The 19,124-nt window shown below is 41.6% G+C and overlaps 1 protein-coding gene across 1 annotated transcript in view; it reads left to right on the top strand.

Moving 5' to 3' along the window:
- Hhla1 (HHLA1 neighbor of OC90) overlaps positions 1-17,514 on the top strand; it is a 35,489-nt gene extending 17,975 nt beyond the window's left edge. The window contains exons 11-17 of the mRNA XM_015998839.3: positions 819-1,061; positions 3,571-3,807; positions 6,582-6,650; positions 6,979-7,053; positions 11,467-11,623; positions 15,950-16,032; positions 17,471-17,514. Of these exons, the coding sequence (XP_015854325.3) occupies positions 819-1,061; positions 3,571-3,807; positions 6,582-6,650; positions 6,979-7,053; positions 11,467-11,623; positions 15,950-16,032; positions 17,471-17,514 (908 nt within the window). The remainder of the gene's footprint in view (positions 1-818; positions 1,062-3,570; positions 3,808-6,581; positions 6,651-6,978; positions 7,054-11,466; positions 11,624-15,949; positions 16,033-17,470) is intronic.
- The last annotated feature ends 1,610 nt before the right edge of the window (positions 17,515-19,124 follow it).

The raw sequence follows: 19,124 nt of genomic DNA, 5'->3' as shown, positions 1-19,124 counted from the left end.
GATAAAGGCTTAGGTGATGTGAGGTATTTGAGGTCTACGTATGAAATAGGGTAGAAGAAAGGAGAATTTTGGGTCATCTACAACTGCATAGGTAAGTCCCTACATACAGTACCTACCGAAGGATACCTGGTAAACAAAATCCAACACAACCTGAAGATTAGGTCTTGTCCACCCAAAAGAAGGAACCCTATAGGTTAGTGGGTAACTCTTACCGTATAGCCGCATTGCTGGGCCTAGCATTGTCTCAATCTTCCCAAAGTAGAGCATTAACCAACCTAATATTTGTACCTCATTCTCCTATTTCTTGTGGAATAGGAGCATTAGATAGATTTCTCTCAACAAATCTACCAATCTGTCCTGCTGAGGGTTAGTCTTTTAAGTAGTTTCTTCTGTAATGCCCAACTTCTCTTGATGCTACCTCAGTCCCTACATGTCCCCACAAGACAAAGAGCATGAGCCTCGTTACTTTTGAAGAGACAAGTACAGAGTCATGGAGCAGCTGAGGGGCTTCAGAGTAACATGAAGACTCGGAGAAGCCCCCAGGTCTCATCAGGAGAGACACTTAAAGTCTGGCACTTTTAGTACTGACAACTTTATATCTGTTCACAGTGATTTATTACACAGCTTCTGTGGAGTTAGATATTTAGCCTCATTGTTTACTCAAGAGAAAGCATCCCTTTGGTGACATATGGTACTGTTCATAGTAATAATATCTGCACTTTATATAGCTGCTGCCTAAAGGTCTTTTGATGACTCAACAGTTGTACTTGCCCAAAGTGACAAGCAAGTTAACATTGCCATTGGCAATTTCCTTTGAGGTGCAACTACCAGAGGACCAGCCATGACTCCAGGGTTCACAACCCAAAGCCAGCAGTCACTTCTAAGATCAAATCCTGCACACTGGAGCACGCAGCAGGTATCTGCTCTGAAGACCTTCCCCTGGACAAAGACAAGTACTCCTTCAGAGAAAGAGGTGACAGAAAACAAAGAGATGTTTCCAGAACATCCTGTTGGGACCATAGGCACACAGAGTAGTGCCACTCACACACAGCCAACCTCAGGTAAGGTTAGAATAACAGTGTTCAGAAGGGTCAATCAAAGGTAGGAAACTACACTAGTGAAATATGCGTCTAGAATTCATGGTAACAGAGTTCCATATTGAAATGTGCTGTCTTAAGAAGGCCTCAAAACAATACCAAGAGTTCTCTGATACCCTTAACTCATCCTCCCCTGCTTATAATATCCCACATAAAGATAGTATTTGCTGGAATAAGATATTTTTATTTCAACAAAGTAAGATATTTCAACAAAGTAATAAAGATAAGATATTTTTATTTCAACAAAAGACATCTACTTAGATGTCTTTTCTCTGGGAATTCACAGGAAAAGATGAGGTCAGCATTTCATGGCACAGATTGGTTAATTTGTATCTGGTTGCGTATTGATACCAAAAATGTGTTAGTGATGCCACTCTAGCATAAAATAATGCCAGCAGTGCCTGGTCAAGAATTTTTCTTATCAGTTCTACCACATTGTGTGCAATATCAACAGTATTGTCACCAAACACAAAAGGCACAATGACCTGTTATTTCCTATCTGGAAATAATATAAAACTGAGTGATCCCTTCCAGTATGAGTTAGCATTATCTATCCCAACAACGGATCAGAAGCATCAGAAGCCATTAATTCACTTATTCATCAAAAGTCACCATTGCTTCCAGGTAGTGGGATAGTTTGAAAATTTCCCCTTTCTCAAGCTCACAGACAGGAGCAAGACACACTATAGTCATGATCCACCTTACATTGAGCTCTTTCATACATGAGCCCAGTTAGGGCATCCTACTCAGCACAGCAAGAGACACGACCTTCCACAAGGAGGTAAAGATTGAAAGGAGGCAGGCAGGCTAGGTAAAGATGTGTCTCGACACTGGAGAGGAGTAACATTCAACTACTAGCTACAAAGGGTTAATATGGTAACTTACATCATGAAAACTACATAAAATTGTAAAATATTTCAGTATAACATGAGAATAGATGATTGTCAGGGGCAAAATAAGTCATGAAACACCTAACCATAGTCCTTAAAGGAAAACACCAATTGATAGAAGAAAAAAACACAGACCTTTAGTGAGAGTAAGGACATTCAAATCCATGAAGGGACAACTGATGTTCTAGATGAGATGTTTGGATACTTTAAAGGAGGCAATTGTGCCCGCACTGCACTTAACTCTCAACTGTAAAATCATCCACCAGGATTAGTTTAATAAACTGAGAGAAAAGATTTTTAACTTTCTCCCATGGGAACAAACATGTGAAACTACCTAACATTTTTAAAGGATGATTAGGGAAGATTTAGCTTGACTAAGGAAAGTTCTGTGAGTTATTATTACTATTATTATTATCATCATCATCATCATCATCCTCAGTTTAACATCAAGGCTAAAAAGAAGGGATGTGGGTGGATCTCAATAGCAAGCACTTGATTGGTGTATTAGTTACTTTCTTTGTTGCTCTAACCAAATACAAGAAGCAATGGAAGAGAGGAAGATCATTGTTTTGGCTTACGGTCCAAAGAGATATAATCCACCATAGAGAGCAAGACATGTTGGCAGAAGCAGGAGGCAGTTGTGTAAGATCTACAGTCAGGAAGCAGCTAAGGTTCCATAACTTTCTAAAATAGTGCCATCTGCTGGGGAGCAACTGTTCAAGGACATTCACATTCAAAAACAATAACAGCATAGGCAAGGCCCTGAATTCCATCTCCAACACTGAAAACAAGAACAAACAAACAGCAGATGTAAAATGTGTTAAGTAATGTGCTTCACAGTGTGAAAAAAAAAAAAAAAAAAAAAAACAGGCCACACCAATGCCTCCAGGTCTCGGAGCCTCGAACAACCCTCCCAGCCTTACCAGTCACATAATTATAAATAGATCTCTTACATTTGAGATGGGTCCCCCTCATCCTCAAGCATATATTCTAGCTTTCTGTGAGTCCAAGGGGTTTAGAGAGGATGTTTGGGTTTTTCTTTTTTTCAAAGATTGATTTATTTTATATATATATATATATATATATATATATATATATGTGTGTGTGTGTGTGTGTGTGTGTGTGTGTGTGTGTGTGTGTGTGTATGTATATGTATGTATATGAGTGCCTGTGTCCTGCATGTATGTATGTGCATTACATGCATGCAGTGCCTGTGGAGGCCAGAAGAGGGCAAAGAGGGCATCTGATATCCTGGAGCTGGAGATATAGATGATTATGAGCCACAGTATGGGTTCTGGGAACAACAGATCCTGGGTGTTCTGCAAAACCAGCTAGTGCTCTTAACCACCAGCCCATCTCTCCAGCCCAGATGTTTCTTTTGATTTGTTGCCAAAGAAAATAAAATTCACTTTAATCTACTTATTCTAGTCCACAGTAAAATGTAAACATCTGGATTTTCTGTGTTATGTATGCACATTGCAATTGCCCTTTGAGAGCATTTTATATGTCTGCAGTTTTATGCATGATCAAAGAGATCAAGAATAGCAATTCCAATGACTGTCTCTTTCAACACGCAGCTACAGGGAATATAACCAGAACACCATGGGTGACAAACAGACAGACATGGGATCCTACAGTATCTGTGTCTTTGTCCCAGACCATGGATGATAGCACATCTAAAGGGCCACCATGGGCAAGCCTTCCCTCCACATCAGCCTCCCCTGAAGATGCCCAGCAGCCCAGGAGCACAGGGAGCCTGTTACATCCTGCTGGGCTACTGACCACACCCAGCAGACTAGCACAGTCCAGCATAGCCTCAGGTGAGAGACACCATTCACCTCCTTTGCAATTACACTTAAAAATGTTTTGAATATCTTTCTAAAGGTTTGAAATCTAACATATATGCTGACATTAGGAAAAATAAATAAGTGATTTGATAAATGATAATTAAATTCTTCTTCCTTTCTTTATTCCAATCCTTTATTCTCTTTTATGAAAAAAAATAAATGAATGCCCCTACTTCACAGGACTCTCTAGCCTGCCCCTTTTCCTATTCCATGTTAATTTTACAGAGTGAGGGATTTCGGCATGGCATTGCTGTATGTGCATATAACATGTTTTGACCATATTTACTCTTCTACCACTTTTCGTTACTCCCTTTCCTGGGCTCTTTCTACATCCCTAGCCTTTCCTTCTAGTTTCCTGTAAACTCAGTTCCTGGTTTTTCTTTGCCTCTTAAGCAAGTGACCAGTGGCCATGGGAAGTCAACCTTCCAGACAAGCTAACTGCCTTTGTTTTATAGTATTAATGGCACTATGTTGATTACATACACAGCATGTACATTTGATGCAACATAAGATAAATGTTAATTACACATGCATATACATTTATGCCATCAGGTCATGAGGGGAGCTTGAGCTATAAAAGAAAACTGATCAAATTTGATAAGTTGCTATGTTGCATATGTATCCATGTGATTTCATGCCTGTGTGTATATAATAAAACCTCAGAAAATATAAAACAAAGCAAAATACATTTATATCCTAACATTATATTTCCCAGATCATATTTGGGAAATATAGTCACCCTGATTTTCATTTTCTTTGTCCCATGTTCATGAATTGTCCATAATTTCTCCTCTCACAGATAAAATTTATGTCTTTATTTACTTTAACAATCCTTTCCTCTGACATTTACAGGTGGACAGAATCTTCTTCCCATGCCCATCATGGTTAATAGGCTATAACATGCATAACAGCTGTAGTTTTAATAAATGTGAAGCTGACATTTCTCCCCTCTAAGATGTGTTCTCCCTAACGTCTTACGTTGTCAGGTTCAGGCTTCTCTGAAAGAGGCATTCAATATAAGTTTGTCAGATGACTAAATTTCTTAAGAAATACAGAGAGAGAATGGAGCACATGACATTTATCAGACTTCAGACACAAAAATCTCAGCTATATAGTGAGATCTGGGGAATGTTACTTGTATACCTTTAATCATATAAACACCTGATGTGATGATTTGAACTCTGTTAGCCATTTGCACTAGTGTAGAGGAAAATTAAGGGAAATTCACTTTGCTTTGGTCAGTGGGACAATAGTCACCTTGGAACTCAGTTCTTTCTCAGTTTCAGACACAACTGGACTGAAGTCTTGCCTTTACCACATGCACTGTTTACAGAAATTTTCCTTCTCCCTCTGAGTTCCCACTTTCTTGTCTGTTAGGTGAGAGTTGTCAGAGCTCTGACATCTACAAGGAGTTTGACTCACTGTATAACATGTGGACACCAATTACTTCCTACAACTCCTCTAAGCTGACCCAGCTATCCACAGTAGGCACGGTGGCCATCTATAGGAGTCACATGGCCCCAGTCCCTTACACTTCAGTATTCTGTGATCCCAAAGCCATTTAACCAAACTAGATGACAGTCATGAACAAGTTGGATGTGGCTCAGGTGCTCAAGATTTACATAGAAATCCATCAAGGAAGCAAACATCACGAGTGCCTTCTTTCCTGAAGGCTACAGTCTTATCAATACCTGAAGAGAAATCAAAAGATGATGTTGACCCCCTCCCTCCTGAGAAAATGACCAGATTTCCCTTGAACTTGGGGATCCTGGCAATTATGGGCTGTATGTGAATGACTGTAGCAGTCATCTTTGCACTCACATGGAAGTCCATGGGGTAACAGCCGTGTTGAATTGGATACCACAAAACTCACAGTCCCAGCAGAAGAGTGGTCACAAGTAGTGGACTGCATTACAGAAATGTAGGCTGGACCATGGGCTCCCCAGGATCTCCCTCACTTTCCAGTTCATTCTCTGGGTTGCAACCACAGAACAGTCCCCGTTGCTCACTCCTCCAGGTCTTTGCATGGTCTTTTTGCTTGGCCTGGGAGGCCTATTCTCACTACCTCTATGTTTCTCGTTATAGTCAACAATGCCACCTGCTGAATGAGGTACCTATCTATTGGGACAGATTGCAGCCCAACCTTAGTTTTTTCATTCATCCACAGAATGGATCTGCCAGCTTAATGTTTTCTCTCTCCCTCATCTTCTAGAAAAGAGGGCTGCTTTGCTAGCTTGCCAGAGGTCAGATTCGTGTCAACACAGGTCAGGTCCTGAAGTAGTCCTAAAACCAAGACTTTATGAACATGAAAGACAGATGTTGAACTGAGAGCCTAGGCTATTATTAAAATTATTGACAAGTGATTTATCAGGATGTGGATGGAGTCCATGTGTACACCATGACTCAAATCAATGACAAGCAAGCCATGTTCTCTTTGTCTCAGAGGGCTCCACACTACCCTGGTCAGTGCCATCACTGTCTTGTGCAGTGTCACCAAATCTTACTGATATTGGCAAGTTCCCAATGGCCCCATCACCCTTTATCAGTTCCTGATAAGATTCATTCATTCCCATACATACTCCAGAAAGAACTTGATTGTGGCTACATTTCTTACTTATTCATGCACCTTAAACATCCTGATTGGCATCTGGCCTAGTCAGCAGCACTGATGAGACATGGAGTATCTTCTTCTTCAGATTGGGCTTCCCTTGAAAAGATGCATGCTCACATCTCTCCTTTCCTCTCAGCAACACTCACCGCTGGAACACAGACTCCGAGTCCAACCAAAGCACCAGCTCCTAGGGGCCCACAGACAGGTGAGACTGTGTGGCCAAACCGAGAAACTCCACACCTCAACCGAAAGTATAGCCTGCGAGCTGGGAACACAATGGGACAAGAGCACCTGCAAGTATCCTGTCACTGTACTTTATTAGAGGAAACGAGCCAGGAGATGTGATTTCATTGTGTTGGTGCACTGTCCATTTGTGTGATCATGGCTAAGCCATTTCTTTCCCTTTGGCTATGATTTCCTTATGAATTTTCAGAACTCTTATCTTTGGGGTGTCAGGATTCTCCAGTTATGTATTTAATAGTCCAAGGTCATCTCACTTTAATTTTGAAGAATGTTCCTCTTGCTACTTGCAGATGCTGTTCCTGCAGAGGGGCCATTCACCCCTGAGTCAGAGCCAGCCCTGGTCCCAGCATCCCACCAAGTTTCAAGTGAGTAGGAACATGCAGTCATTGCTTAAGCTTGTGTTTTATTGCACGGGGTTGTACAGTCTAATAAAGAGGTTTGCTTGATAAATGTAGGTTCTGACTGGTAGGATGCAAATCTCAGTTCATCTACTTTTGGGAGGTGTGGCATTCAGGATTAATTTCCTCAATTTAAAGCAAGAACAACTGCAATTGCTGTGAGCACTAAATACATCTGTTCTCTTTATTTCTTTCTATGTGATCTTGTAGTAAGATAATGTGTAGTGAATTGATTTGGGATTTTAAAGCTCTATGTTATTTAATTTGATCAGCATTCAATTGTGTGAACATCTAGTGAAGTGTGCTGATCACTTTGCAAATAGAAGCTGCTCTTGTGATGAGCAGGTTGTCTGAGCAGAGAGGGAAAAAGACATAAATGATGACTCCAAAATCCAAGCCACATTTGCTGGATGTGACTCACTGTGGTTGTGTTTTAAAGGATGCCCTGCTCGCCACATCCCTGAACACTCCATTCCCATGGGTTTGGGAAGCAGTAGCTTCCTAGGCTGGGGTTTCCAGAACTCCCAAGACCTGAATTTTTTTTCTCAGATTTTGGCTGGCACACTATCTTCTTTTCTGTGCTGTTAGCTCCCTATGAATGAAATGAAAACAAAGTTAGTCCTTCAAAGTTGGTCGGGTTTTCAGGCCCCACCTCCTCCGAGTATCTTTCTATACAAGCTTCCTGAATGTTACAGAGCTGGTTGGTCATATGTCAACAGGGCATTATTAAATTGCTGGAACCTGCACAGTCTCTTGTTTCATAGATCTCAGACTGACTTCAGCTCTCACAGCATCCAGTGAATGGCGAATGGGTCTTTCAAACACAAAGACCCCATTATGTTACCAAGAAATTGTGTCCATCTCCTAGGAGATCCAAAGAGAAATGCTGGTGGTGCCAGCAATAGTCAGGTTGTGTTCTAGAATACAAGTTAACTATATCTACTTCCATATTTATATTTATATCTACATCTATATTGATGTCGCTGTCCAATCATCCTTCCACCTATCCACTTGTCTGTCTTGTATCATCTGTCTATATATCCCTAGTCATTTCTGCTGATATTTCTTCAATCTGCCTGGTAGATTGCTCTCTGCCTACCTATCTGTTGTATACCATCTCCATCCTTCTGTATACCATCTACCTCATGAAGCATTCACTGCATAAAATACAGAGGCTCTGGCATCTTTGAGTAAATTATTTTGCTCATCAAAAAAATTGTTTTAAAAAGGATTCCACAAAGGTTCTATGAATCACTCATCCATCCCTTCAGTGAATGTTTATTGAGCTCCTACTGTGTGCAAGGTTAAGGTTAGGACCATTTCAATTTCTCTGTCCAATAATTCTGGAAGATTGATAATGCTATCTTCATTAAAGGATTCTGGTGGGTCCTATAGACAAGGATGTTTGCAGCTGGAAAACATGCAGAGGCCCAAATGAGCAACTACCTTCTGACAACATGCTGCGATGCCTGGACTCCTGCAGAGCTTTGGCATAAGCAAAACCACAGGAGCCAGAAAGATTGGTATTCCTGGGGACTGAACAGGGAGGGCCTCTGTGGCTAGAATTCTTGTGCTGAAGGTGAGAGTCACAGGGACTGAGGATAGAGAGAGTGAAATCATCAGCAACTTGCTGCAATGCCAAGAAGTCTGGCCCATGTTCTGAGGTATGGGAAAGCTATATGGCCAGATGTGCGTTCTGCAATAACATCCCTGACCTCAGAGTGGAGAATACGGAGAGACCAGAGCAGAGGATGCAGTGAGGAAACTCATGCATGATAGGGGCTAAAAGTAAAAGGTAATTACACAGGCAGAGAGATTTGGGTCATGTTTAAGAAACAAAATCAAAAGGATATGATGATAATAGAGTGAGCTTTCAGGAGTGAACTGAATTAGATCATGTGGATCTCCAGAGGTCACTTCCTGAAGCAGAGAAGTATAGACGAGGCATGAAAGTGGCATATGGGAATCTATTCTTAAGGATGTTGGTTATATAGTAGAGATGTGGTTCTTATAATTATGGGCCTGGAGTCAGATCTGTGCATAATCACTCACTCCCCATTGTATGATGTAGGAAAGTACCAGGTTCAGTAGATGCTAAATGACACATTGATAGAAGTCTGGCAATGAGGCACTGATATATGGTATGGGGCCAGTTAGTGTTCCAGTAGATCTGTGGAAAATATATTTTGTTTCTATAAATTTTAAAAGCCCTTGGCTTTATGGACTTGCTAAATATTGCTGACTAATTATAATTTAAAAATTCTCAGACTGGGGATAGGCTCAGTTGTAGGTCACTTGCCTGGCATGCATGGAGCCCTGGATTCCATCCTTAGTACTACAATAAGTCTTTAAAGGTCTCATAAAATTTATAATGTAACTATGTCAGTATATTAAAGGTGTTATTCAATTCAGTAATTGATGAGGAAACCAAAAAGGTCTTAAAACTCTACCAATGGGGAAACTCAGTAGAGATTTACAAGTCAGTATAGCGAAGTAATTTCACATGAGCTTGCCAATTGATAATCTGTAGTAATAATTCTTTTTTAAATGGGGCAAAAATCAACAGTACACTTGCCAGACAACAGTCACTTACATAGTTGAGAACAGGAGTTATCTTCAGTGTTCTCAGACAGCAGCCATATATTAGTATCAATTAACTTGTACTGCTTTAGAGCTGTAAAAATATTGCTCAATAGGATGTCCGTTAAAGAGCTCCCTTCCTGGGCTGTGGGTGTGGCTCAGTTATCAGAGGGCTTGCCTACCAGACATGAAGCTCTGGGTTCAATATCCAGTACCACATAAATTGGGCATGGTGGTGTAGGTATGCTTATAATCCCACAAGTCAGAGGGTGGAGGCAGAATGATCAGGAGTTCTAAATCATCTCAGCTATATAGCAAATTTTAGGCCACCCTGAACTCCGTAAGACTCTGTCTCAAAAAAAAATCAAATAAAAAGCTTCATCCTCCTCAGGGTATCTGCTAGGCAACCATCACAACTACACTAAAAGGAAGCCACTATTCCCGTCTGCTCGTTCCTGGACGCTGGGCCATTTTGCTTGATGGTGATGGGTGGCCTCTCTTGTGTAAGTGTCACATCCTAATGTAACTCAGGACTAGATGACAAGCCCTGTGTGAGGAGGACCCTGCTCCTTCTTTGTTGTTGCTGCACTATTAGTCTGTTAGTGCCTGTCCCATAGTAGACTCTTCAAAAGTTCAATAACTAAATTGACATCAATAGCTATTATGTGTGCCTGTTCCATGGCAGGAACATGGCTGTGTGCTCAACATCGAAGGACTTACAGAGTTCTCCCAGTTGCTCTGCGTGTTGGGTCTGAGTCTTCTCATTCCTCTTGTAAGGGGGCCTGGGTGCAGGCTTGAGAAATTGACTCAGTTTCAGGAGACCAATAGGATGAGATCTTTAACAACTCTGTTTTCTTCTTTGCTTGATGTTTGTATTCTTTTTCTAAAGGCTACATACTAAACAATAATGAGAAGCTGGTTATGTAATACATAATCAACCTAGTCCTCAAGGAGGAGGACTCAGCATTGGTTGTTCAGTGAGCTGGCTTGCTAGAGTCATGTTTGAACCTACTGTTCCCTTCTGTATTAGTGTCTTGTTATGGTGACAGACAGCTGACAAAAGTAACAAGGAAAGAGGTTTATGTGTGCCCATAGTTCAAGAACACAGTCTGTCATGGTGGGAGAAGCCAGGGCAGTGGGAGCTTGGAGCAGGTGGTCAGATTGCCTCTACAGTTGGGAAACAGAGTGAGATGACTCCTGGTGCTCAGCTTACTGTCTGCTTTTTATTCAGTCCAGGACTTCACCCCATGGAATGGTGCCACCCACACTTACAATGAGTCACCCTACCTCAATTAATCCAGTTTAGGTGATTTTACATCTTTTCAAGATGACAATCAGTACTAACCATCATACCATCTCTCTTCCTTACACATGGTATGCACATGTGCCCACATACATATATACATACATACATACATACATACATACATACATACACTCACACGTAACACCCTCTGTATTTAAAGCACTCTCCATTCCCCCAAGCCAGCTATCCCTTGCATGATAGTAAGCTATCCTCTCCTCCCAGCGCGTCTCTATCCCACACTTTAGATGCTTCTCTAAATTATCAGAGAAACCATGTCTGTTCTCCTTTAGAAACCCAATTCTTGTCCTTCTCTATCTCTCTTGAAGTTCCCACAGTAGCTTCACTAAGCAATAATGAAACCATGCTCTCCAATGTCTGTTTCCAAGCTAGCTGAAATAAGGGACAGACTATACTTACCTGTCACAGGCCTTCCCCCAGGGAAGATGTTTGCTGAGCTCTTATTGACTTCACATATCTAAGATTGCATGTTCCAGGGTGTCCTCAGCCACTCCTCAAAGCGGGGGCCATTACAGATGCTCCTCTGCCCCTGGCCATGAAGAAGCTCAACCCATGCCTGATGGAACTCTGTCGCTTCTTCCAGCAATGCCTCTGTGCAAGCCGAAAGCGAGATCTCAGTTCAGAAGCCATGAGGTAACCTGAGACAGTGACTACTTTGCACACTCTATAGTTAGAGTTTTTTTATTGTGTGTGGTGTCTCTGAAAATTTTCAGATGGCCAGGCCTTAAATAATTCCCAGGCAAGTGATAGGTGAAGTGTACTCTACAGTGTGCCCTCTACTAGACTGTTACATCCTTGAGATCTATGACTGGGCTTTATTCATCTCTACATTCTCAAAACCAAGTGCAAGATCTGGTAAAAATGGTTGAACTGAGCTACACTGAGCTGCTTTTATCTGAAATGAATTGAGAGGCTTGGATGTCTTATTTATTTAGAGAGGGTGATACACAAGTTCACAGTTCCAATGATGTGAACAAGCAGTAAAAGAGCATTTCTTCACTGTGAGAAAAAGGAAAATATTCAAAATAATACTTCTGGTGTTATCTTGAGTCAGCCCACTTCACTCGATTCTTCTCCCACTAACCACACGTGTTGAGTCTCCGCTATTTGTCAGCCATGCATTATATTGAGTCAAGTGTTGTGAAGATGGATCACAAAGACATCCAGAAACTGGGTCATAGTTGGGAGGTACAGTAGTTGTAAAGCACAAGTTAAAATAAAATTGAAGTGATAGGACTTAGTCATCTATCAAAGTAGAAATGTATTAGTTGCACTCCCTTGACAAATATCAGAACTGAAAACATCCATAAGGGACTAGAGAGATGGTTCAGCAGGTAAGTGCCCTGATGTTCTTCTAGAGGACCTGAGTTCAGATCTCATCGCCCATGTTAGGTGGCTTAGAAATGTCTGTTACTCCAGTTCCAAAACTCTCTTTTGGCCTCTGCGTAGACAATACACACTCCCACACACATACTCACTCACACATACATGCACATATATACAAAAAACTGATATTTGTGGGGGAAAAAAGAAAAAGAAATCATATCTGAGGGAAAGGATATGTTCCCATGGAGAATTCTGGGTTAACTTATAGAAATAAAGTAGCTGCTCACCTAGCCATTCACTCTGTCCCAATATTATTCCATAGACTCCTATAAAACATTAAATATGGTATAAGAATACCAACATGAGAGGATTGTGTAATTTGGTATGCTTTTTGAATAATAGTGCTGAGATTTGAAATCTGTTCTGTGGAGAAGTGGGTAGTATGATGAGAGAAATTTCAAACCCCTATGACAAGTTCTGTAGGAGATCCAGAATCAAATGCTATGGGATCCCAGCAGAAGGCAGCCATCCAGGGTTTGATGGAGGAGCAGAAGTTATGAATGTAGAAAACTGGAGCAGTCACCCCAACAAACAGTGACATAGCATGTGCAAAGATGGAGTGGAAGGCAGCCTAAGCATTTTAGTTCTGGCATGCTAGATATTTCTGCAGCAACAATGACAGGCCCCTGATGCTGGCCTTTATCCCTATTCAACATGACCCACATTATTGCTGATAAATCAATTCTCCCCAAGTCTTGCCATAGAGTTTCAGATGTTTTTCCTAAACTGTTCCCTCATTTAGAAGAAAAAGAACATAGAGAACCTTTGGCACTCAATCATTCATTCTGTCAGCTCTAAAACTCTAGTTCTCTAATCTCCTTTTCTTTTTCCCTAAACTCTCTCTTTGGAGAGTTGGCCAGTTAAATGCCAGTTGTGGCCAGCTAAATGCCCTTGCCTCATGCCCTAGTCTCAAATCTGCTCAGCTAGTGTAATAGGGCACATGGCAGATTCCCTAACATTTTTTCACATTTCATACTGTTTCCAACACAGAAAGGATGTCAAACTACCCCCTCAGAGAATGGTCTGCTTAAGAATGTGATAAAATTTGGTAAACTGAGATACTGGGCCACCTGAGGTACTCTATGAATCTTCAGTAGGGTCAGAACATTCATTGTCATGTGGTCTAGTCTCAAAAGGCCAAAGTTGCCATTTGAGGCCTTAATTCACATAGCTTGTTGGTTGAATGGACACTATGATCATGAAAGATAGTACTTCATGACAACATGGCCATTCCCAAACCCAGGGCAGAATATCTGAGTCCCTCCCCCAAGTTAATAATTCAAGGCAAATCACTAGTAGATAAACAGCCATACATACCATAACAACTTGGTTTGTTGATAACTTAGAGGACACATCTCTCATACAGGAAAGGCTAAACCAGCGGTTTTCAACCTTCTTAATGCTGAGACCTTTTAATACAGTTCCTCATGTTGTGGTGACCATCAACCATAAAAGTATTTTGTTGATATTTCACAACTGTAATTTTACTATTGATATGAACTATAACAAAGTTTTTTGAGATAGAGGCTTGCCCAAAAGGTTGTGACCCACAGGTTGAGCTCTGTCTTTGGTCAGCTTTATACTGAATGATATGGCTTTTATACTAAAGGATGATGGGGGGAAAGTCATAGTGAAAGTGGCCTGCTGTGCTTGTCTTTGGGTTTCGGTATCAGGGCCTTCTTCAGTGCCAGTAAGAATGAGCTGGACTCCGGAAAGCAGTTATCAATGTACTATTTCCTCCCATCAGAAGCCATAGATCCCTGGCCAATCCTGGAGATGTCAGTATTTGTCATCCATTAGAAGTGAAAGGGACCAGGTTTCTGTCATCTTATAAGATGCTAAGGTATGTTCCCAGGATTGTGCTAGGGACTCCTTAACAGAGGACTACATTGGGGGAGAGAGTTCTATGGCAAGATTGGGCTATAAGTCAGGCAAGCTTCAGTTTAAAATTAGGTTCTACAATTTACAAGCAATGTGGTGTTGGGGGACCACTCACATATCTGAACCATACTTGATTTATCCCATAATGAGCTTAGTTCTGCCCACATGCCAGGCCACATGTCACATAATTCCAAGAGCTTGGTTCATGAAGAAAGACCGCAACACTCTTACTACAATGACAGTGTTGTGAAAATGAAATGAGATAATGTATCTGATACTCTCATCAGCACCAGGAACACTGTATTGTTGGGCTAATGGTTGTGGTGTGAAAGGTGCATTGCTCTCTTGCACTTGCTGCATGGTCTCCTCCTCTGTCACATTTGACATGTTGTGGCTGTGGCAACCAAATGTATAGGTACTGTGCTGAAATGTACTGAGTTGGTCATCTTTGGCATATTATCTCTTCTGGAGGTGTCACCTTGAACAGATCCATGTTTATAAGAAGAGTGATCCTGTTGTGTTCATCATTGAGATGCACCCCAAGCTCTGTCTTTGGTCAGCTTTATACTGAATGATATGGCCTGCACAAACTACATTTCTCAGAATGCCTAGTCATCCAGTTTCCTGGTTGTTCATTCAATGGAAAACACTGCAGAATGGAGAAGCCAAGATGTTTTTCTACATTTCTGCATTTCCAGATATAGGTGTCTCTTCTGAGGTGTCAGTCTCTATAAGAACTCCACACTACAACTTAGTGTGTCTCTTCCCTTCTTTGCTCATATACTTGCCCTTGGCTCTCCAGGTTGGTAAATTCACTGTCTAGCAAACATAGAATGCCTCTTCTTGCCTTTGTTACTTTTTTCTCTTTTAATCTGTTTGGGACCAACTTCAAGTGTGAATTTACTTTATTAAAGCACCTACTTACTTCTACTTTCCTGGTAGGGTCCTGACTCAAATTGATCTTTTTAACTATTGGAATGATAGTGTTTCCAAGCATAGGCTGAACTACCTAGGCTAAAATCCACGCCACTGGGACTGAAGAGATTCATTGGGTAAGAGCGCTTATTCTTTCAGAAGTCAGGGGTTCAATTCCAACATGCCTGACTCAACCACCTCAGACACCAGTTATGTCACAATAAGTCAGAGAAATCCTGGGCTGAAACCTTCCCTAATAATATGTCCATGGCCTCTCCACTGCAAAATTCTGAAGCAACATTTAGTGCCTCAGATAAGGAGCTGAGTATCACTTTGCAATGCATTTGCTGCAGGCCTAACAGGAGAGTTCTTCCACTCTTTCATTCACAAGTACAAAGAACATCCTCATTTATTGAACATTTACACATTGGTATAGTTAAGGAACTTCACACCTATTATTTCATTTAATCTTATATTATTACCTTTTACTTACATATTAAGAAACTAAGGCTTAGAGGATTAAGAATTCAACCTAACATCACACATCCTAATGAACTGTAGAGATCTAAGATTAAAAATAAATCTCATTGGCTCTAAAGTCTGAGCTCTTTCCTAACAAGCATTCTTCTCTACTCTTTCTTCAATACTCTATAAAGATAGAGGGTTCTTTGATGTCGATAATGGGCCCTGTATTTGTGTAATTACTCTTTTTGATCATGGCTGTCTTCTCGTGGATATCACAGAAGAGTGACTACACAACTCTGCTTGAACCTCTAGGTATTGTCTGGAATACTATTCTTGGTTTCTGAAAAATGCGACACTGATCTGTCAAAGGGTGAAGAAGGTGTCCCACTCTCGCAGTAAGTACCCAGCTTACTGATGTGAAAGCTCAGCAGTGAGTGCATTTGATGGGAGGTTCTGTGATTCTGATAGGTTGTGTCACTTTAGCCAGGTACAGAAGACTGCTGTAGCTCATGGAGTCATCATTGAGAGAAGACAGCCTAGTCTTAGTCACCCCCTTAGTGTTTACAAGAAGTATAGAAAGCTGTGGAGTCACCTGAAACACTACTGTCTCTGTGTGAACCCAAGCAAGTCCCTTAGCCTCTGAGTTCTCATGCAAGCTAAAAAGACAAGCAAAAATAAAACAGAAGACAAACCCCACACAAACACTGAAATTGTCAACCAAAGCATATGCAAATAATTTAACTCAGAGAGGACATGAAGTCCTAGAGGTGGACCCATGTCCCACCATCCTTATCCTGATGCCTTCAAATTCTAATTACGCATAGAAATGCTCAACATCACCTTTAGCTTCTCTCCGAATCTTACAAAAAAAAGGAGGTGGGGGCTAGACTGGTCTGTCCACTCCCAACACCAACACTGAGCCATTTCATCATTTCATTGGCCTGGACTCTGGTCAAGCAGCTCTGGCCTTTGGAAAACCATGGCATTATATTACCTCTTTGGAAAAAATTCTTTGATATGACCCAGGTGTTCATATGGCTCAATCTTGTTATGCGTTACCTTTAACAAACTAAGTTTAAATACCAAATCTTTCTTTATGGACCAATAAGCTCCACAGGATCAGTGCCAACACTTCTTAGAAACTTCTCTTGTTCCTTTAACCCTCCACTGTCTCTCACTTCTCAGATGTCCATCTCTCAGTCTTTCCCTGTGCTTTGTTTACTCACTCCCCTGATTCAATGTGTGCCCTCCACTGATTTCTCTTCTTTTTCCTTCAATTCTTCTACCTCAATCATGAGTTCCCTTGTTTCCTAGGTGCAATCATCATCTCATTATCTTGTTTCATATTTCTGCCACCACCTTAATTCTATACTTTAAAAGTCAGACATTGGGGTGAGGGTGCCGGAGTCAAAGACAGAAATCCCTTGTCTTGGTGTGTGGGCATAGAATAGGACAGCTTATCAGCACATCATGCAATATCTCATTTCTCTTCCATACCCTGCTGCAACTTCTAAACACACAGCATGCTATGTTTACTGATAAACATGTTAATGATTTTAAGTGACTATAATGCAACCTGGAGAGATGAGCTGGGGACAGTTGGGTACTGGGAAAGCAGCATCTGGGCAAAAAGTGGAAAAAAATAAACAAATAATCATGGCTGTTCCTTCCACTCTGCTGCTGACTGGCAAGGGGCTCTCACAGGAGTCCCTTAGAATGGATCTGCCCTGCACTTGCCCTCCAGAAGAACCTGAACTGTGGCTGGTGCTATTCAATTTTATATCTCTGTTCTGTTCCAATCTCAGTGCCCCGATTCTCTTCTTGCTCTTTCAGCCTTGAAGCAAAAATGCCTTGAGAGTGTCTGCAAGTCCGTGTGAGCACCTGACAGTGACTGCTGGCACCAAGCTTTCACCCTGGCTTTGTTCCAGCGTGGCTGTATTTTCAGAATCCAGGCATGCCCTGCTAACATCATCTGTAGAGGGAAGGAGGTCTCTTTGGAAGCACCGAGTTTTTCTCTCCTGTGTATCTGCGTCATGCATTGAAGGCAGAGGTTTCACAATCAATGGAGTAGCACCAGGCTTCTCTGCCTGCTTCAGAGCAATGGAAACCTATGATTTAGGTTCAAGAACCTACCATTATACCTGCAGCACTCCTAATACCGGGAAGACTAGGGGAGAGGATTCATGTTAGTGTGCACACAGCAGTCCAGCATAGAGACCTGAACAAAATACTGGAGGTGACTCAAACTTGGGACTTTTGGATGACAACCTCAGGATAGATTGAAAAGGCCTGACTCTGTACTGCAGAGAGCTTTTGCTATGGTGCTGTGCAGTCAGCGAATACTTGGCTCTATACAACTAATCAGACGTGTAATGCTACAGCGTCAACATTCTCTCCCAAGTCTCTAAGTAGGAGGTGATGGAAACCTTTCCTGGGAACATGGAGGTGTGGAGATCTTGACTTCCCTTCTTCATGCCCCACTGTCTTCAGGCGCTCTCTGGAAAACCCTCGGGTTCCGCCATTCAGTAGTGAGACTGCAGAGTTCAGAAAAACTGCTGTATTCACACTGTATACCATAGCAAAAATACAAGCAATGGAGCTTTCAGGAGAGCTCAGGCTTGAGCTTCTTGCTCTCCTTGCCATTTGGTTGCACATACAGTCATGGCACATCACTCTCCAGCAATGATATGAGATGATGCATGTGGAGTGCTGTCAACATGGAAGCTCGTGCGCCTCAGGGTCTGATCGTTTAAGGATCGCATGCCTTTAATCCCAGCACTTGGGAGGCAGAGGCAGGTGGATCTCTGTGAGTTTGGGGACAGCCTGGTCTACAAAGTGAGTTCTGGGGCAGCCAGGACTACACAAAGAAACCTTGTCTTTAAAAAAAAAAAAAAAAAAAAAAAAAGAATGGGTAACTGAAGGGCTATATTTGAATACTCGGTCTCCAGAAATTAAATTGACACTGCCATGCCCAAGGCCCTCACCCTAAGTCACATGTTTGTATAAACTACACATGTGACCCAGAGTTTATTGAGTACACATGCTCCTTTCAAGTTATTCCAAGGCTTTAGGGGTAATTTCCTAGGAGCTGGGAGCCAGAACTTTTAATACCTGATGCCTGCTGAACCAGATTTTTCTGCACACCCACATATTAAAGGGCCCCTTAATTGTATCATGTCCCTTTTCACTATCCCTAGCCTTCATATTTCCCTGTGAATTCACATCTCTGTACAAAGCAAAGCTAAGTAGCTTTGCTTTCCCCAACAGTCCTACGTGGAACCCTTTTCTCCTCATTTACCAAGGACAGTTTTCCTTCTGGCGAGCTTGAGTGTTCACCCTCTACTCTCTCACCTTAGGACTCTGCCTAAAGTATTGTTTATTATCATAATCCAAACATAAAACAGTCCCTGATCCCAGAAGAGCATTGAATGCCCCTGATTCTGTGTATGAGCAGGAAGGTGCTCAGGGGATGTAGACCTTGAACTTG

Source organism: Peromyscus maniculatus, chromosome 20 (assembly GCF_049852395.1).
Source record: "Peromyscus maniculatus bairdii isolate BWxNUB_F1_BW_parent chromosome 20, HU_Pman_BW_mat_3.1, whole genome shotgun sequence".
NCBI lineage: Eukaryota > Metazoa > Chordata > Mammalia > Rodentia > Cricetidae > Peromyscus > Peromyscus maniculatus.
Note: the sequence above shows the minus strand (reverse complement) of the source record. Positions and strands in the feature narration are given on the sequence as shown.